The 21,577-nt window shown below is 31.3% G+C and overlaps 1 protein-coding gene across 1 annotated transcript; it reads right to left on the bottom strand.

Annotated features, from left to right (window-relative positions):
* Positions 1–1,046: 1,046 nt before the first annotated feature.
* Positions 1,047–21,368, bottom strand: LOC141455327 (5-oxoprolinase). The gene is made up of 21 exons (XM_074130277.1): positions 21,207–21,368; positions 20,740–20,931; positions 16,983–17,236; positions 15,441–15,603; positions 12,304–12,389; positions 11,902–12,094; positions 10,238–10,498; positions 10,039–10,158; positions 9,588–9,789; positions 9,254–9,476; positions 8,377–8,518; positions 7,941–8,221; positions 7,695–7,842; positions 7,490–7,602; positions 5,105–5,378; positions 4,768–5,012; positions 3,154–3,265; positions 2,832–3,056; positions 2,170–2,413; positions 1,985–2,082; positions 1,047–1,185 (listed from the first exon to the last, which is right to left on the bottom strand). The coding sequence occupies exons 1-21, from the start codon at positions 21,366–21,368 to the stop codon at positions 1,132–1,134; spliced, it is 3,792 nt and encodes a 1,263-aa protein (XP_073986378.1). The 3' UTR covers positions 1,047–1,131.
* Between the last annotated feature and the right edge of the window lie 209 nt (positions 21,369–21,577).

Below are 21,577 nucleotides of genomic sequence, written 5' to 3'. Positions count from 1 at the left end.
CAAAAAATATGTTAAAAACTTTCTTAAAAAAATTAATGAACCCAATTAATCTTACTTCTAAAATCAAACTTCTTTTTAAGGAAATTAACAGATCTGCTGATTCTTCAAATCAACATTATTGTTTCCATTTTAGTTGTTAGGTCTGGTATGGCTGAATTAGCAGAAAACCCAGGTGTTCTGATCTTTTCTGATACTCTGTCTAACACAATTTGACAGATCTACATATGTAGGTATCCGGAAAGGATTTAAATATCCTCTATTCTTGCTGTCACCTAATTTACGACAAATATATAAATAATTTCAAAGAAAACAAAGGGATAATTTCAAAAAATAGTATCTACAAAAAAGTAATCGCCTATTTTTTCTGGAGACGCTTAACGTTCAACTGCTAATTAATTAGGTGTCATGGACGGGGGTGGAAGCTTATAAATTTACTATAAACAATTTTTTCTAACAAATAAGTTGTCTTATGCGGGATTTGAACTAGGAATGCCCCTCTTAAAAAGCCACCCTCTTGACCATTAGACCAACATCCGCTCCAAGAGATAGTATCTATAAAAATGTTTTTTCAGGCGAGCTTAACGTCCAATTACTAATCAGTGGTCACACTGAAAAGAAAACAGAAATATATAAAGACCTAAAGTTTTAACCATTGTGCCTTCACAAGCACCTAAGTTGGTCCGGATTGTAATCTGTAGAGTTTTCTTTTTCCATTTGCAAGTCACGTGGAAATCAAGTTCGCCTCCATCTTCTCAAGATTCTTTCCAATATCTTCCCCCGGTTGAATTTTGTTCCTTCAGGTGAAAAAAAAACATAATGCTCAATTTAAATAAATTTTGTTCAAATTAATTTATAGTTAGAATTTTTAATACTTTGGTACGTAGCCATCTATATTCATCTTTCTTATTTACCCTGAAGTAAATCGAGTTACATACGTAGTATTGTAGGTTCTAAATTAAGTTATACATATCTTTTTAAATTTTATCAAGAATAAAAAATTTAAGATTCATAATGAACTTAAAGGAATAGCAGTTAAAATATAAGAATCTGTATAAAAAATAACATTTATTTTTAAAAAATGTAACAAAATAAGAAATCATTTTTTAATTTCTTAATTTACTTATGAAGGTCTTAAGATGTTTTACCCCAACCTCCACCTCCTGGAGTACATACCTTAAATACGTCCTAAACAAAAAAAGTAAAAAGCTTATAAAAGTACAAAAATTGTATTCTAACTATGATTCAATTTAAATATGATATTCAAACTTAAACTTGGTTAAGCTTGTCAGCATTAACAAAATAATTAAAATATGAGATGGAGCTACACTATTTCTGCTGAAATAAAATGAATGAATTTTTAACAAAACAAATTCCTTATGAACATTCCATCTGAATAAAGTATTATTTCAAGTTCTTTTTTGAGACTGAAATAAAAATTCTTAAACTGCATATTCACATTTACTTCATAAGAAATTTACTAGGTATTTCTAGGCGAAGTTAGGTTCACTCTACACTGTCATTTCACTAAAATTTACTTATGTTACTTCCCCAACCTAAAGTCTACCATCAAATGAATAAAAATGTGTTATCAAAATTATGTTTTTACAGGATAGAGTTGATGGAAAAGGTGGCTATTCTAATTGCTATTTTTAGTTTTTCACGATATTCTAAATAAAGGCACAAACGGATTTTTGTATACTAAATGCAAGAAAGAGAACCTAAAACTGGTTGGATGGATGTACACATTTTTTGGGAAACTTTATTTTAAAAGAGAGTTGGAACTACATTTCCACAGAGAGTAGTTTGATTACGATGAAACTTCATAAAACTAAAGCTAACTAATATTTAATAAAAATTCGAAGTCAAATAAGTGTTCCAGCAAATTTTGTTAGTTACTAAGTAATGCTATTTTATCAGACGGGTTTTCAGAAGACCTGGATGGAGGAGATTAGCTGATATCTAAGTAAACCAGAAGTATACTAACCCCAGGGTTGACATCAATTGCAGTTTTGGAACCTAGATAAACAGTTCTTCCATCATTCTTGAGGAGTAAGTTCAATCCTTTAGCTCCAGGCATACCTCCTAAAATATTGACATTTTTTTGTTATAATTCATTTTCATGTTTAAAAAATTAATGTAAAAACTATCAGATTAATTAGAATAGATTACCCTCAAGTCCGTATGGCTGGAATACACGGCGTTCGGTAAGTATTGATAAATGTATATTTGCACGGAACATTAACTGTCTAATGACACCATCTCCTCCTTTGTGATAGCCAGCGCCGCCAGAGTTTTCCCTAAGTTCAAACGCTTGAAGTATTACTGGATATCGTTTCTCCAGTAACTCTGGATCTGTGATTCGTGTGTTTGTCATGTGCGTGTGAATACCACTACGTCCATTCCAAGTTGGTCCCTAAAGTATGAAAGTTGAGAAATAAATACATTATTGAGGAAATAAAGAATTTAAAAAAATTACTAATTTATAATTATTCCAAAAAATATCCATTGTCTAAAATAACCTTGTTCAACATATTTTTAATGATCATTATAATCTAACAATGGTCATGATTAATTTAAACCTAGATAAAATTTATGAGATCAAGTGCATTTTTAAACGTTAAATAGAATAAAAAAAAAAATAACTATGTAAATTTTCTTTGGTCCTGCTAAGAAAACCTAAAGCTCATTAGGTGAACCTATCAAGTAAGATTAAGGACTTATATAATACAACTTAAAAAAGTAAACATTATTTTGTGTCACCATGAAGCTATGCAGGTGCCTAATAGAAATAATCAGATAAATATTTTAAAAAATACAATAAAATTACTAACAGCTCCTGCACCTCCAGCAATTGTCTCATAATATCCCCAATCGGACTGTCCGAACGTTATGTTGTTCATACATCCTTGAGACGCAGCACAAGTGGCAAATGCTTTTAATATAACATCAACAATTCTTTGAGATGTTTGTACATTTCCACCAACAACTGCAGCATTGTCAGATGGATCCAAAATTGAGTTAGAAGGTATAATTATTTTCACCGGGTTCAAACAACCCTTAAATTTAACAAATAAATATATATATATATTTTATGCTTAAAGAAAAAAGCAAACAATAAGAAACTATTTTCAATTTAAGTTTACAATTCCATACCTGATTTAGAGGCACGTCGTGGCCAACCATAGATCGTAAACAGTAAATTACTGCTGATAACGTTATTGCCCGCGGTGCATTGCAGTTACCCCAAACTTCGTATCCTGAACCACTGTAACAGGTATGATAATTAACATTTATCTCTTTTCTCTTGCAAATAAAATAGCTAGGGAAACAAAATATGACTAAAAAATCTGGGGATGAAACATTCACAATGCAATCGTCAATGTTCTGGTTTAAAATATTTCCTTATCAAAATTCTAACTATTGTTATGGTATGGTGGTCAGAGAATGAGGTCATCCATTATCAATTTTTGAAAACCAATGAAAGCTTCAATATAGATAAGCATTGTTCAAATTTACCAGAAATTACGCCAACAACTAATTGAGGTGCTTTAGTGAACTGGAAGGGTTCGATCCTGTTAAATGATAATTCTGGCCTTCACACTTCCGTATCACTGTCCCCAAAAAAATCTGATGAGATTACTCTTTCATACTCTCAAGGTACTAACTCAACTTGAGACATCTATTCCTTCTAACCTTCAAACAACAATAGTTATATTTAATTCTTACTAACATTGTAAAATTTATAAGACGCAACACTGAAACGTTTTAAGGAACTTACTCCACAGCATAACTTATCTGTGTATTTGTAATGTAAATACGAAGTTTGCAGAAAATCTTACGAATCATTTTCAAGAAAATCTTAAAAAGTAAACAATACATGTAGTAAAGACGTACTTTAGATTTAGGAATTTTCTTCAAATTAGAGTTTTAATAACAACTATAACCTTCCAGTAAACAAGAGGTAGGACCGTGCGTTTCACCAAAAATAAAGGAAAATATGTATTCCTTTAAAGGAAATATACCCATCCCCTCTTTCACAAGCATTCCTAATTGAAGTTTTTGGACTCAGAAGACTTTAAAAAAAAAGTTAGGTGAAAACACAAAATTGAAAATCTGCACGATCAGAACAACTTGTTGGGTAGAGAAAGAGAAAGTAACAGAATGAGTTTGAGATTGAAGTTTTGCCTCACCCATCACACTCTGCAGACCTTACTCCAACAACGGATTATCTACTTTTTTAAGCAACTAGATAACTTTCTTACTAGGCAGAACCTTTAGCACTCAAGTTAATGCAAAAACTGCATTCGTCGAATTTCTTGAATCTTTAAGGAAGATGGGGAGAATGCCCTATCAAATTGCACCTCTCCGATCGTCGATTTTCTGAAAATATGCAAATTTTTTTGAGAAAGAATATTCTTAAAATATTACGCCGCTAAAATAAGATTATTTATTGAAATAGTGAAAAGGATGACGACACTCGTTCATCATTCCTCTTGAATTAATTTTCCCGGAAAATTATTCAAATTTTATCATCCGGTAAGAGGTGTAAACGCAATTTTTTAGAAAAATCTTCGGTAGCTTTTTTCAGGTAAGACGACAAAAAAATCCGTTCAAATTTTTCCGTCTGTTGAGTTATAGTGACTCCACAAATTTTAGTATAAAGAAACTTGGTCGAGCTTTTTCAAACTTCAGACGGAAATCTAAAAAAAACTACAAGTATAATGTTTTTCACAAGCAGTTACTGTTAGTAAAAAAAACATTTCTTACGTGAAATCTATAACTGCTGTGCCACTCTCAATATCTATAGAGACTTTTAGACGAATTGGTGAACCATCGTCCATAAAATCTTCAGCAAATAAAGTCGTTGTACCATATTTCTCCAAATGTCTTTTTCCAATCGTACGAAGTAAATCTTGAACTACTAATGCGGCATTACTTTGAATATGACTCATGTAGGCTTGAACGACATCTAAACTATAGTGATCAATCAGTTCTTTAACTAAATTTATTCCCTAAAAAAATTATACCTTAAAAATTAATACTTAGCAGGAAATATTTATAAGAAATTTATCATTTTTATTTCTAAAAACTGTATTTTTACTACCTTTACATTTGCCGCAATCTGAGCTTTTAGGTCGGCGATATTATCTCGTAAATTCCTGGAACCAGAACAGCCTGGTATTGAACCTGGTTTCAGAAACTCATTTATCAGTTCTTTTTCTCTGAATTGCCCCTCTCGAACGAGGAAAAAACTTAAAAACGTCGCACCTTCTTCACTTAAACTTTTAGAATGTGGAGGCATTGACCCAGGAGTAATTCCTCCAATATCTGCATGGTGTCCTCTACTAGCCACAAAGAATATAGGTTTCTTTTTGTTTCTAGTGAAAATAACAAATAATTCAAATTACAAAATTATGTCATTAAAATTCTTAATAATAAATATGTCTCAAGTTAGTAATATTCCTGGTATCAGTCAATAAATTCTGTTGTAAAAATAAAAAAGTACACATTTTTAATTACAATATTTTGAAAAATGACAAGTCTTCTAAGGCTAATATCTTTTACATGTAATTTTTTTTTATTCCAAATTTGGCCTGTTGCGCGAGTGTGGATACCTTTTTATTTGACGTCTGTCTATCAGCTTTCTCACAAACGAAAGCAAATTTACTTTTACATCAATTTTGAATTGATATATTTCAATTGAATGGAAAGGTACATAAATATTTTGTTCATTACTAATGAAATTTTGATTATTTAATGAACTATGTTATAATTTTAGGTGTCCCATTTACTTTCAATTCTAAATTTAAATTCGCGGCAAACCACTTTGTTAGCAAGTCGACGCCACAGGTGGGCAAAGTATTAAGCATCTTAGCTAAGGGTAAATCCAATTCTTGGGAGACTAAAGTAAAATTATTGGATGCCATAGTTTCATCTACCCTTCTTTATGGGTCAGAAGTTTGGGCATTTAGGTATTTATACGTAGTGGAAAGAACGCAAGTCAAATTTTTTAAGCAACTGATGGGTTGGGCTAAAAATACTCCGGATTATTTAGTGCGTTTGGAATCTGGTAGACCTCCCTTGAGTGTGCAAGTGTTTAAGAGAACTCTGAACTATTGGCTGAGGTTATTGAAAATGAGTGAAGATAGGCTGCCAAGAATTTGTTTCCTCAGGTTGAGAGAACTACATAATTCAGGGTATAATAAAGTTGAATGGAACTGGTTCACACAGCTTTCTCAGTGGCTAAGTATCATTGGGGAGTCAGATATTATTCACTCTGATAGTGTGAAGTATATTACAAAGAATATCCCTGATTTAATTGAGAAGTGGATTAACCATGCGATCTCATTGGATGTGGAGAGAGCTATTCATTCCGGTTATAGTCACATTTACAGAGAAATAAATTTGTTAGGAATTCCAGAGGAATATATTCACTATACATGTGCTATAGACAAACTCAGGGGGCTTAGTCAATTAAGAGTTTCTAGTGACAGATTTTTAAGAATAAGAAATAGAAATGGATACCATTCCATCGAGACAAGCTCTACCTGTACCCTCTGTAATTTGAACTGTAAAGAGAGTCTGGAACACATCCTCTTGGTCTGTCCAATATATTCATCTCTTAGACAGCATCATTTATTTATTACACAAATTTGACTGCTATACCCTCAATCTGCTCAATCCGACAGTTGAACAGTGTGTACCAATATACTATAGAAGTACTCAAGTTAAGATCTTTTATAATAAACGAATAATAGTACAATAATAATGTTAATAATTGAAAATTTTGATTGAGCCTTAATTACTATCGTTTAAATCTAATTCAAAAGATAAATTAATTTTGAATCCTCTTCAATGTATACAGTCCGAATATGAAGGTAATATTTTAAGTTTAGTCGGAATTAATTTATTTATTTCTATTTTATTTATTTGTATTTTATTTATTTCTATTTTATTTACTTTGCCATGTCAAGTCGTGCGTTTAGTTAAGTATTTTATTATTATTTGTCTTATTTATTTAATTAATTATTATTTAATTTTTTTTTTGTCATTAGATATTTTTTATTTATGTATAATTTATTTTTGTAACTGAGTAATTAATTTCATTTGTTTACTAAACGCTAACCAGATTGTTAATGGAAATTAACACACAAACAGAACCCCCTGTAATATGTAAATACATAAAATACAGTATTTTTATCTTATCTATCTTATCTTATGTTATAATGGAATTCGCATTAAAAAATAAAAATATGTTCAAAAAAAAGAGTTGGATTAAGGGCCCCGCAAAGCGAAGGAATAAAGTTATCTCGAGATAACAGTTGTACAATTATTTAAAATGGTTGATCAAATTCCAAGAGGACAACGACTTGTTGGATGAAAGAAACTGCAACGAGCTTTTGGACAAAAACTATAACTCTAATGGAAATTGTTAAACTTAAAGATATGATCTGAAAGAAATATCACATATTATGATTATAGTGATTACTTGTAAAAAACTGGAGTGATCACCGTCAAATCTGGTAAATGAGAGCCACCAGCTTTTGGATGATTTGTAAGTATAACATCGCCTTCTTTCAAATTACTACCCAAATGTTTTAACTATTAAAGAAACATAATATCATATAATAAATACAAAAATATAAATAAATAAGAATTATAAGAAAATAATATAAACAAAAGTAATTACCCACTTGAAACTGAACAGCTTCCTGCATGGATCCCAAGTGTACAGGTATGTGAGGTGCATTAGAAACTAAACCACCATCTGAACCAAATAAGGCGCACGAAAAGTCCAATCTTTCTTTTATATTTGTGGAAATTGCAGTTCTTTCTAGAACGCTAAAAGAATTAAATTTAAAAAACAATACTAAGAAATTAAAAGAAAGTAAATTATAAAATGGCATTAAATATCACATCAAGATTAAGAGAACAGATACCTTCCCATTTGTTCAGCAATACTCATAAACCTGTGGGAAAAGATACTCAATTGAATTGGCTCCAATTCCTTGCTGATAATTGCATATGTAGTGTTTAGAATGTTTATAATTATGTCCCCTGATGGTGTGATAGTGGCTTCACATTCAGGCTCAATAACTAAAGTACTTAAACCATCTATAATGATCGCAGGTCCTTGTATGACATGTCCATTTGTTAATTTTGCTAACTCATATATTCGAGTCGAAACAAAACCAATTTTTCTAAAATAAGTCTTTGTTACCTAAAAAGGAATAAACGTAAACAAGAAACTATACACCATAAATATAAATTTTCTTTTTAATGACACTCTCTAAATTTCTCTCACAATAAAAAATAAATTATTAATTTTTTGCTATTACATTTAAATTTTATTTTAAATAAATAAAATATAATTACTCCTTCTTCTTTCGGATCATCCGTTGCAAAAGGAAGTTTTTGAACTTCTTTTGCAACATGAGTTTTTCCAACACCTCTTACTCGAATATTTTCAATCAAAATTTCTGCATCGGGTACGGTAAATCCAAATTCTAGTTCGTATCTGAAACAAAACAAAAATCATGTGAATATTCATACAACTTAACTTTCGGTTACTCTAATTATGATTTTTTTTTTTTTTTCAATTATTGGTTTCCCTCAACCCATAGGTTTGTGTTGAGGGTTTAGATTTAAAATCCTAGTCGGAATAATGCCTACAAGTCCCCTAGTCCAGCATAATTAATATTAATAATAACATTCATAATTAATATGAATTATTTAAAAGAGAAATTATTAAGAATATTTAATTTTATTTCAAACTATAAATAGTGTAATAGAGTTTGAGAAAAAAGTTAAAGCCTATTTCGGAGATCGTTAAAAAACTGTAGAATCAAGTCCCATAACTCAGCCGAACCTTTAGTATGGGATGCAGCGAGAGATTTAAAACTGAATAGTAATTTTGGGCATTCTGAGATTTTTAGTTTTTGGGATGTTCTATTCATATACACACACCCACCCAAGGACACGCGCTAAAAATAGTTTTTCAGATCAAGCAAGGTGTTAAATCACTGAAAAACTGACATTTCTTTACTTTTTTATTTAGTTCAGCAACGTATGGCTCGAATTGAATCCACTAGAATTTAAAGTAACATATTCAATAAAAACCTGTTCAAAATAATACTGGTTTATCGTTAAACTCCCTCATATGTAATTAAAAAATCCAATAATTGTATTTACATTTTAATTTCGTTACGTCAGCAAAATTAAGAAGGATAATTTATACTTAAGGTGTGCGAACCTCTTAAGAAACACTTCCTTAAACCCTTCAAACTTAATATCTTCCTCTTTAGGTTCAGCTACTTCTGAAGAAGGACACATAAGTGAACCATCAGTTCCTTTGTAACGTAAATTCAAATATGGAAAGCATGCTATATTTTCAAGAAGAAATCCTTGTGCTACTAATTTTTCCTTACATTTTTCTGATAATGCCTTCAATCTTTCGTAAACTATTTCCGCAACCTCTAAGAAGAAAATTAAGAGAACATAATTAGTTGCTTTTCTAGAAATAAGTAACATTATCTAACAAGAAATAGAATAGTAATCATTCGTTCCTGGCCTTATAATAAATGTACCTGTGCTATATATTAAAGAACTTGGCTCTTGTTCTTCGTGGACAACATCAGCACATGCTATTCCATAGGCTGAGAGAATACCAGCATATTTATGGATAATAACTTTAGAGATTCCTAATTCACGTGCAACTGCACAAGCATGTTGCCCTCCGGCCCCTCCAAAGCATGCCAGGATATGTGTTCTTGTATCTAATCCTTTGCCCTAAAAATCAATAATGTGGAAGTTTACTTCCTAGGGGACTTTTATAGTTCACTATCCGGAGAGTGTTGTATAATAATGCACTGAAAAAAGCTCCAGCTGCCAACGACCTTTACATGTTGAGGCTTTTGTTATTTTTATTTTGACGAATAAATGAGAGTACTTGGTGTTGAACTCGAACTCAAGGGGTAAACTACAGAAAAATTAAATAATAATAACAATAATATGGAAGTAATATCGTATACATAATACCTGAGTAATTGATCTAATTGGGCGGCACATACTTTCATTAGCAACATCAATGAACCCCATCGCAATCTCTTCAATCGTCTTAGTTTCTCTTATATTTTGTTCAGACATGAAACTATTGATCTGTAAGAAATCTTAAATGTGTTTACGAAACATAATAAATATTTTGTCAGAAAAGAATTAATTGTAAAAAACAAATCACCTTTCTTTCAAGTTGACGAAATGCTTCAAGAGTAGCTTTTTTGTCCAATGGTTCATTCTCTTGTGGGCCAAATATTTTTGGAAAATACTCTGGTAGGATCCTTCCCAATATTAGATTAGCGTCAGTTATTGCAAGATATCCACCTTTTCTATAACAAACCGGACCAGGATGTGCTCCTGCGCTCTCAGGACCAACCACAAATAATCCTGAACGAAAAAATAATCTTGATCCTCCTCCGGCGGCTACGGTAGTGATATCTAACTAAAAAGAATCGTATAATTTGCAGCATTATTATTTTTTCCAAGACTCGATTTTCTCAAAGGTTAATTAATTAAAAAAGAAGTTGTAACTGAAAAAAAATAAACGTTTATTTCAATGGCAGAGCTCGGTTACAATGCGGTAATGTATGATTCCGATTATTATTTCGATTCACGATTTGCCTCAATATATTTGCTTTCTCTTATCCCTCGTCAGAAGAAGTACAGAAATAATGCAGATATTTTAATGTTGAGTTTTCATTTTTAGGTCCCTTAATTTCAAAAGGATGGCATTGGTCTTCTAGAGTGTCTAGCAACTAAAGAACAGGAAACCGCAGACATTTCAACTTTCAATTCTCATTTAGAAGCTCCCGCCGGGAATGTCATTACAGTTTTTTTAGCAAATTTCTTGAAAATGATACCATTGATATTCTTAAAATTTCGTATTCATACTTTATCATGTGCATAAAGCATACTTTTTAATTATCACATTTTTAAATAAAGTGATCAAATTTGTCCGAGATCACATTTTCTTAGAAGATATGCGAGACAGTTTACTCCATAAATTGTCATTTATATCTTATACCTTATTGGTAGAAACAAATACGAGGTTAGAAAACCGGATTGAAGAAAATTGGTCAACCGATTATTAGTCAACACTGGATTGTTTTAGTAAATTTTTAGTAATTTTAGTAAATTTTCTAAAAATGTCTTCCACTTCTCCCCCTGTGGAATGTACTTTAAGTTTACTTTATTACTATCATTTATTATTCTGAAACTTCTCCAGTACAGTTTCGACCTCCCTTTCAAGTGTTCTTTAGAACAACGACAATAGTCAATGAATGGACTTCATACCGGCAAAAGGGACTGGTTGTTTACAGTTGATCCTAAGGATATCAGAAGCATGGGAGCCTGAATTCATGAGAAAAATCTGGAGATACTCATTGAAAAAGCCTTTAAAAATTTATCATTTTTCAGCATGTTTTATGTTCAAGGAACAGCTTTGATAGCTTTTAGTTGTTTTGCACTCGCTAAATTAAGAACTTAGAACTTTGGCAACCTCACATCAAGAATATACCACATAGAGGAAAAAACCTGGATCTTGAATTTGCTAAAACCTTTTAGGGGACTGTACCATAAGTCTCTGTAGTCTGCAGTGCCTTGGGGTACAGGCCCCTTCGAGCTTCTAAGAAAAAGCTATCGGAAGAAAAGATAAATGAAAATTTTATCTTTCTTAATTCTAAAGGTTCCTCCAGCTGTGTTGTGTACTCTAACTTCACTTTCAAATTTTACTCCTAACTTAAATTACTGAAAAAGGCCAACTCTCTTAAGAATCGAATGTCAACCTCCAATAACCATAGGAGGGTCATTTTAGCTAAGTGTAATAAACATAAATCATTGAATCACCTGAGGAGCTTGTATGGTAATGCCAGCTGTCTTAGTTTCAAAAATATGTTCGTACTGTTTAAAAAATCTACTGACGTCTGTTGATGTACCGCCCATATCGAATCCAATAACAGGTGTATCTGACGGAGAAGTGACGGCGAAACCTATGAGCCCCCCAGCCGGACCTGATAAAATGGCTCGTGAACCAATAAATCTGAAAATTAAACAGTTTTGCCAAACGAAGGTAATGGCAAAGAAGGAATTTCTCACTCTCTCTCTCCTGATACTTAAAGATGCTTCTACAAATTAAATAAAGAATATTTGACATCTTATAAATAAGATCTCTTAAGTATAATTATTTACAGCCAAGTATAAATTAACGTTTTTTTACCCTTAAAATTAAGAAATTGGATTTTCACTTACTGGTCCATAGGAGTTAAACCACCATCACTTTGCATAAACATAACATTTACACCTTTTAATTCATCTGTAAAGCCAGAGGAGAAGCTCTGCAACATGAAATAAAAATGAGAAAGTTAAAAAATAAATTAGTAACTCAAAATAGCTCAGTTACTTCATTCTTGTTTAAAAGAACATGCTTGCTTTGGGAAGAACACAATTTTTGATTATTTTAGCGATTAACAGCAGACTATATAATAATAATATTTATTTATTTGATTTATAGGACTCACGTCCTGTCTCAAAAACAGTTGGGTACAGCATAAATTAATATAAATATATACAAACATAAGTACAATAAAAAATGAAAGAAACACTTTGAATATGTCATTGAAATTGGTCTAAGGAATAGCTCCTTTGTGGTATTTCATGGTATTTTTTAAGACCTTGGAAATAAGTAAAAAGATAAATAAAACCAAAGTAATTAAAAAAGAAATAAAGTAAAAAACATAAATCAATTTTTCAACTTATTAACTCCTCTCTTAAAGAGAAACATTCACACAGATAACAAAATACAGTTTTCATTACATCTCTACTGCACTGAGTTAACACAAAAGGTAAACTGAAAGAAGCTCTGTCCTGATACTTTTCACGGATACTAAAATATGCTGGACAAACCATGAAAATGTGGTACAAATCCTCTTTTAGAACATTACCACATAAAAGGCAATTACTGTTTGAATCTATCCTGTAAGCGCTATTTTTTAATTTTAATGAAAATGTGTATTTATTAATTGTCCTAAGTTGAGCAAATAAACGTGTGTATGAAATGGGTAATTGAGTAAGGAGATATTGTTGTGGGATCAAGCTATGGTTGAATACTTGAGGGTATAAAATACTACAAGTGGAGCTATGTAGTCTATCCAAATCCTGATTCACAAGAAAGTGTCTATATTTTTCTAAAGTTGGAGAAATCATTCGTGAGAAAACTTCAGGGTCAGATATTCCCAGCAGGCTAGACTCATCAAACTGATCTAATAAATCCTTCAATCGTACAACTCAATTGTACTTAGCAGACTTTCGGGAACAAATATTTTCACTTCCCTGCGTGCAGGACATTTTATCTAGGCATGCTCTAGGGTATCTATTGCTACTAGTATTAAGTAATTTGAGGTACCATAGTAAACTATACTTTAACACGTACCAACTAATGTGGACTGAGCCGGTCTCGAGACGAACAATATAATTCGAGGTATTTGTGTGCAGACGCAGTAGGCTTTTATAATAGTTCAAGTGACATTTTTCTAAAGTTTCTATGTGAGCAAGTCCCCAAATCTGAGCTCCGTAGAGAATAGATGGTATAACGACTGCTTGATATAATTTCTCTCTCGAGTTCCAGTCCATGAGCCTCGCTTTGGTGCAAGTACTTAAAACTGCACCCGTAGTTGCATTACCTCTTGATAAAGCTTGCTCAAGCGCTTTATGGAAACTCCCAGAGGAAGAAAATCTTACCCCCAAATAATTATATTCTGGTTTAACTTCTAGAGGACGGCCATTATATAAAAAGTGTCTTTCTTTTTTGGGTCTTCCTTTATAAAACTTAACAATATTGGTTTTTTCGAGATTTACCTTAATATTTATTAAGAAAGAAGAAGGGTCTCAGCCTACACTTGTGAGGAATGAAGAAGTTCTGACGAAATATCGATGTGATAGTATTGTTGATCTTGGTGAATGTTCTTCGCTAGCAACTGGAGAGGATGAAACAGAAACCGATGAGTTGTTATTGTCACAAGAATTTAGGAAAGCATCAAAGAAACGCAAGATTAAAAAGATGCCGTCAAATAAAATATCAAGATTTTTAAAGCCTGCACCGTCTAATGTGGTGAGTGACAAGTCTACTTTGCCGTCTCCAATAACCATCACGCCTAGCTTGCCATTCACTACAACTACCAAGGCTAATCAAGCTACACCACTTCCAAAAAACGATTCAGGTCTGCAGCTGAAGGTGTTTCCTTAGGCAACAGCCAAGTAAGACTTTTAAATTACAATGTTTCTATCAATAATCCTTCAATTGTCGTTTGGAACATTAATGGATTGAAAAATATTTGCGATTTTCCTTTGTGTTTACAAGACTTATTAATAATCGGTCTAGTAGAGACTCACTGTACTAGTGATCAGTTGAAATTTCCTTCTGCCTTTACTAAATTTGACTACATTTCCTCTCCAGCAGTTAAGGTCCATAAAAAAGGAAGAGCAAAAGGTGGTTTGTGTGTCTTGTACAGAAAAGATTTAGTTCATGTTAGAGTAATTAGAGAATCTCTGCACTGGATATTTTTGCTCTTTACATTTACAAAACCTTTTTTTGTCAATTGTAATTCTTTTCTATTTGGTTTAATTTATATTGGCCCAAGTTATGATAAATTTGAAACATTACTGTCATTAAACGATACTATTGCTGATATAAAAAATAACTTTAATGATGTGCCTTTCTTGTTGGGAGGGGATACCAACTGCCGAATTTCAGATTTAAATCAAACAATTTATGAATATTTTGAGGCTTCTAATTTGAATTGCAGGAGGAAATCTCTAGACAAAGTTGTTAATAAAGAAGGCAGGCAGCTTACAGAAATGATGGAATTATACAATTTTTTTGTAATTGATGGCAGATCGAAGAGTGATTACTGTGGAAATTATACTCTGGTGAATTCACTTGGTAAAAGTGTGGTTGATATACTCTGGTCTAATTTATCATTTTTTCCTCTTATTAAGGATTTTAAAGTTATCCAAGTGTACACTCCATCTGATCATTTTATTCTTTTGTTGGAATTAATACCAGCTCAAAACTATTTTAACTCTAACCACATAACTGCTCCAGAAGATCAATTTATGTCTCTTAAATGGAAACCGTTGATGCTTAATAAATATTACAATAACATGTTACTAAGCAGTAAATTGTGCATTGATTTTACTGTTTGTTCCGTTTCACAGATGTATATAAATTTAATAGAAGCAATACATGAAGCTGGTAAAGATTGTAGAATGTATTCTCATTCATCAATAATAAAGTCACATTCCATTAGTCATAAACCATGGTACGATAATCAACAGCAGACTATATTATCAATTAAACAAAAAATGAAAAGTTCATTATTATAACAAACCTTAACATAATTTCTAATATGAGGAGTAAGATATGCATCTGCACAAGCTGTGCAACCTCGATTAACTATTTTCACCATAGGCATCACTTGATGCGATAAAGATATATTGGTAAAACCAACTGATTGAGCAATTTTTCCAATGAGCAATTCATGTTCATGAAACCTAAACAAAAAAACATACGAAAACTTATCAGGTTCGAATCATACTCGTAAATTCATATATTAAAACAATAATAAGAAATTCCTTTGGATGACTTGTCCTTATTTTGCTATAGGCACTGAAGCTTTTCTTTGTTTACTCTGAAAATTATTGTGAATCCTGTTATCAAACGTGGAGGAAAAAAATCATCTTTAAGTAATTTGAACCGTCAAAACTGCAGATTCACATTTACTACATAACTTCAAAATCAAACAATATATTCTCTATGAAATGAAGGGAGTTTTTTTTATGATAATAGAAATAAATTCACTCCACTTGAATGATTGATACCTTCACAGTTTATTGTATTTTTTTTAGTTTTGTTTTGTTTACATTTATTTCTCTTTTACATTATTTTTTTATGTTCTTTTATTCCCTTCTTTTTTAGAATAATCCATAATTTATTGAATAAAATTATAACTATCATTATTATGTAAGAAAAATTATAATTAAATCAAATTAAAACAACTTGATAGAAAAAAAAAAAAAATCTAAGAAAAAGATTAGAAACTGAATGTTCAAGCTTTAATTGGTAATACCAGGCCTGTCACGCATAAATAAAATGAATTTAGGAGTGAGTTAAAATGACAATAAGTTAATTTATAGTTACCCAGATAGAAATTCTTCAGATTTTCTGGAAGAAAAAATATGTACTTCTTGATCAAATGTGTACATGTCCTCCCTATATCGAGAGTTGCAAAGACGGCATAGTTCATGCTTTAGAAATACAACTCCCAATCAATTTGACTCCAAGAAGGCATTTTCATTTCTTACCGTATTAAAGAAACTAGTTACAGTAACTTTGTAACTTTGCTTAAATGCGCATCCAAACCGCATAATAAGAGGTTTATGTTCAAACAATTTAATGAATTCTATTTCAAAAAGTTGAGAATTTTATATCGTCATAAAAATATCACAGTACTGTATATTGACAATTTTGAAAATTATATAAGAATTACATGAACACTTATACATAAAATTTTGAGAATTTAGCCGCCTCAGAATTCGGCAAAGATAGCTTCCTCCAGATTGAGCAGTTCGAGAACCGATTGTCTAAACCTTACTGCATAACCTGAACTTGGGTGAATTGTGAAGAAAAGCTACCATTCCCTTCAAAGACGTTCGTGCTTCTAAATCCGCTGTTGGACAGCGAAATTTTCCATACGATGGAAAAACATCATGAAACTGTAGAGAATAAACTCAGATCGCTTCAACAAAGCCAATAAAAGGAATAGTAGTCATCCATTTCAATAATGTTCCATTAAATCCATCAGAAGAAATGTACTAGTATGTTCATCTTATAGGTGCTCGATAAGAAAAAATAATAAAATAAAATTACTAACATATAAGAATGCAAGAGTACTACTGCAATGCTCTTAATTCCTTTAGCTAACAATTTTTCCAACTGGTTTTTTAAAGCAAATTCATCTATTTGTTTCACACAATAAAGTTCATCTCCAGTTATTCCCACACATGTTATCCAGTTTTTGGTTTCGTCTAAAACTTCATCTAATTTACATTTATCTTTGAATCGTGGTATAACTCGGCAGTCAACTTCTAAAACCTCTTCATAAAGTACATCAGAAGTCTCTACAGCCTGAAATTTGAATAGAACAATACAAGCAACAACCGAAAGAAAAAACAATCATAATCTTGAATATTTTTATAACTGCCATTTTTCAATCAGTAGATTTAACCAGAGAAATAATTACTTGGTACAGTCATGATTTATTGTACCTATTGCCGTAAACGGGGTGCTCAGAAAAAGGAACGAAAATATTTTATTTATATAATAATTTCCTTGCATATTATTTGCAACTCTTCATTCTGATTCTTTATTAGGTGTATAGATTTTAACAAATTCGACAAGAGAATTTAGAGTCATCAGGGTACAGTTCCCATAAATGATCGACTCGCCCCAAACAAGCTGCATCACGTATGAACATGAATTAACAGTTACAATATTTTTATACATTCAAGTTTACTAGCCTGCTTTCAAATTTTCAACATAATGTGATGTACTGAATAGTACAAGCTCCTCATTACGTTATACATAAAATAGAGAATCACTACAAGAAATATTTTACTTTCTTGATCAAGGCAAAAAGCATAAAGCATCTCTTTGATGGATTAAAATCAGCTTTCAGTATTCAAATCTTTTTAGCTGATTCGTCGACACAATAAACATCCTCTACGATTGGCTCCTTACGAAATCTAACCACCACCTTCACCAATAAGATTAGAAGTAACAAACAGCGCAATATATACTTTGGCAGGAAAGCATTATCAATCACGAAACCTTGTGCAGCAAAACAGGCTTTGGTAGAAAAGAAACCATACCTGAATAAGAGTTTAGTGGAAGTGATAACAGGAAAAATTATTAAGATGCAAAATAATAATTATACTAATAAGCTAAAAAAACAACAAATGAAAGCAATATTTAGATGTATCCAATTAAATTTAAAAAAAATAAATGCTACCCACTATGTGTGTAAAAATGCTATGTATCAGTGTTACAACTGAGAATCAGAATTGAGAATCAACGGGTAACTATTAGTTAAGTAGTTACAACAATTACAAATGTAGTTGTGGGGTTTTTTAGCAAGTAATGAAATTATATTTAGAAGTAAAATTATAATTTACTAATTGACAAGAGAAGTGGTTGCAAGAATTACTCGAAGTGACAATTCTTGTTGAAAACGTGGTTAAGTCCTTAGTGCTGCATTATTACTTATACCTAACCACATTTAAACAATTCAGCTTGTCGAGCTGAGTTGCTAAATTTATTATACAAGATGTTGCAAAAAATTACGACGTGCTACGACGGATAGAGTTAGCAATGTTATTCTTGTAGTTTTCCTATTGACTCACACAATTTTCATCCTATTTCTAATAAACGGTACTGTATCGTTTAAGTTGTAAGGATTTTCTCAAACTCGTCTCCGACAATTTTCTTTAAACTTTGAAAGCTCATTGTTCGCATGTAGATCAATTACTTTTATTTGGAACATTAACTCTGGAAAATGCATGTTATGGAGGAAAGATAGATAATTTCTCCTAAGCAAATAATAATAGACAATTTACATATTAATTTTCTCAATTCAAAATTTGAAGAAAATCGGCTGAACAGAATGCCTTTTTCTGGATAAATTAGGGTTTTTATTGATTTGTTTTTTCACAAATTGTTTCAACAAAATTGTATTATGTAAACTGCGATAAAGGAAAGTAAAGCAAATAATACGCACCATATATCTACTTTTTTTTTGTTTTTTGAAGAAACTAAAATATATTATCTACACGAATCAAAGTTTTTCAATGAAGTAGATACAAAAAAATCCTAATTAAAAATAAGATCAATGACAGCAAAGATGCAAAACAAAAACGGAGGATTTAGGAGGATATAGTTGACAGTTTTATAATAAATTAATACTACATGCAAGCTGGTTGTTGAGTTTTAATCAAGGTAGTTATGATTTTGAATAAAGTCGAACCTCTCAACAACGGTCACTGGCGGGGGAAAGCAAAGTAGCCGCTGTTTGGAGGTGGCCGTTAGAAGGAGGTAGGCAAGTTTCATAATGAAAAAATATGGGGTTTTTTCCAAACATCTATTTCAAAATTCTTTATTATTAATAGATTTAAAACGTACATAATTGCATAATTATTTAGCTATATTATATGCATAAAATTTTTCTTAATTATCCAAAAAATTTATCAAAAAACTACATATTACAGACTTACATATTTTAATCATTTTTGCAAAATCTTCCAACACGTTTATTTTCTCTTCTAGAGTTAACCACTTCCGTTTGAGAGACATATCGGAAAAAATAATATTGTTCGTCCAAAGTAACATTGCAAAATGATAAAAATGGTACAAGATGTATGAACTTATATAGAAAACTTTAGAAAAAAACAGAAAAAAAAAAACTTGAGAGGGGATAATTATTTTTATCACCACGTCAAACGAACTTTTAATAATAAGGTGGTCGTTGGTAGGAGGTGAAACATATAATCCATTCCCCAAAATCAATTTCCGCGGTCGCTATGTAAAGTAACCGTTGGACGGAGGTTCTTTTATATAGGAAGTATATAGGGGTAAAACGGGGAAATCCAAAAACTGTCCGTAAATGGAGGTAGCCGCTAGTGAGAGTGTCCTTTATGGGAGGATCGACTGTACAACTACTTAGTTTAAAAATGCAACTTCATAATCAACTGTAATTACATTTGTTGTTGTTGTTGATTATTACAACTATAACTTTCAAAATTAAAGAAACTGTTGATAATACTCTGAAGGTGGAAACTTTTGCCCAGTTATGTTTAACACAGCTGAAAAGGTACCGTTATAATTAGACAGTGTTATAATTAAACTTATAATTAAATAGTGTATATATAATTAAATAATAAATAATATATAATTAAACAGCGTATTTGTTATATTTACAACTTATTGAAAATGCATAAATTTATTTCTAAAATCAGCATTTGTGGGAGTTTATATTTTACTATTTTTTATCAAAGAAATGTGAGCAGAAACTTATAGTTTGATTGCGGAAATTTATGATGAACAAAATAACCATACAACTTGCAACGGGCAGTTCCGACATAATAATACATTTATGCAGAGACACGGCATAACGACAACAAACTTAGGAGTTGAAACTTAGGAGAAGTTTTAAAAGGTAAAGATTAAACGGCACATTTGGCTTTCAAGAACTACCAGCCTTTACCAGAGGCACCAACAATTACCTTTAGCAGAGACACGAACTCTTTCCGATTACTATTTTTTCCAATCGAAAAAGTAATCACTTTTACTCAACTCAAGTTTACTTTCCCATAATTTACAATTTGAACGCTACAAAATGAAAAGACTTGTTCCTTCTTCGTAATTCATTTGAGGCCTGAAAGTTGGGCGTAGATTTCTCTTTCGAAGCAAAATATATCACTTATACATTTTGTAAGCGAAACAAAAAAAATGTATTTTATTTATCTACTAAAAAAAGAATCATACTGATAAACCTATTTAAAATTATTTATGTAACGTATTCATGTAATTATTATTTATTTATTTATATTTATGTAAGAAAATAATTTTAATCTTACCAAATCAAATATCCTTGGTCGAGCCTGATTACCGATATAAAGCAGATCTTTAAAACCTTTGTTAATTATAAGAGCCATCCTTTCTCCTTTACGTTCCAACAGAGCATTGGTGGCAATTGTGGTGCCCATTCTTATCCATTCTATCTTAGAAGCATCAATTTGGTCATTTTTATGCAATTTTATCCCCGTTTCCTACAAATAATTATATTAATATGTCAAATTTATTCATACATTTTACTAAGAAGGTGAGAAGGAGTTGGCCTTGCGAATATTAATCCTAACTAAATGACTATCCTAACTAGATGGAAGCAAGTGTTTGCTGTAATTGAGTTATCACCGCAAGTTTCACCGTTTAATTTTTGAAACAAAGTAACTACGAAACTCTGAATGGAATTTACTTCAATGTTGTCAGTGATAATTTCTGACTTTGAAACAGTACAATGGAATGAAATAACATGCTTTCTCACCTCTTGAATAATTCTTCTAATTGCTTCACGAGGAGCATCATTATAATTTAGTGGATCAACTGAGAGTAATTTTAAACTTCGTTCTTTTCCGTTAGGACAAATAGCATAAACATCAGTAAAAGTTCCACCACGATCGATAGAAAAACAAAATTTACCAGACATTCCGCGGAATAGAATTATTTAAAGGTGAACGTCCTATTCTAAAAATTAAAATTTAAAAAGTTCCTGTTAAAAATGTTAAATTAATTGCTCAAAAAGACCAAAAGCAATCTCCTTTCAAAGAACTGTAATATTTTAACTTATCATAAAACAAATATACACAGTAATTTCAACAATTATCTCTTATCACTTCAGCTATTTTCATTCATGTT

Source organism: Rhodnius prolixus, unplaced genomic scaffold, assembly GCF_049639745.1.
Source record: "Rhodnius prolixus isolate KJV_2025 unplaced genomic scaffold, Rpr scaffold_1, whole genome shotgun sequence".
In the NCBI taxonomy this organism is placed as follows: domain Eukaryota; kingdom Metazoa; phylum Arthropoda; class Insecta; order Hemiptera; family Reduviidae; genus Rhodnius; species Rhodnius prolixus.
Note: the sequence above shows the minus strand (reverse complement) of the source record. Positions and strands in the feature narration are given on the sequence as shown.

Excerpts from the sequence above, each read along its gene's own strand:
- LOC141455327 (XM_074130277.1), bottom strand. The coding sequence starts at position 21,368 with ATGTCTGGTAAATTTTGTTTTTCTATCGATCGTGGTGGAACTTTTACT. Across the intron at positions 8,519-9,253 it reads AAGGAAGTGTTTCTTAAGAG|ATACGAACTAGAATTTGGAT; the intron begins GTTCGCACACCT and ends GTTTTGTTTCAG. Across the intron at positions 7,843-7,940 it reads ATTGCTGAACAAATGGGAAG|CGTTCTAGAAAGAACTGCAA; the intron begins GTATCTGTTCTC and ends TAATTCTTTTAG.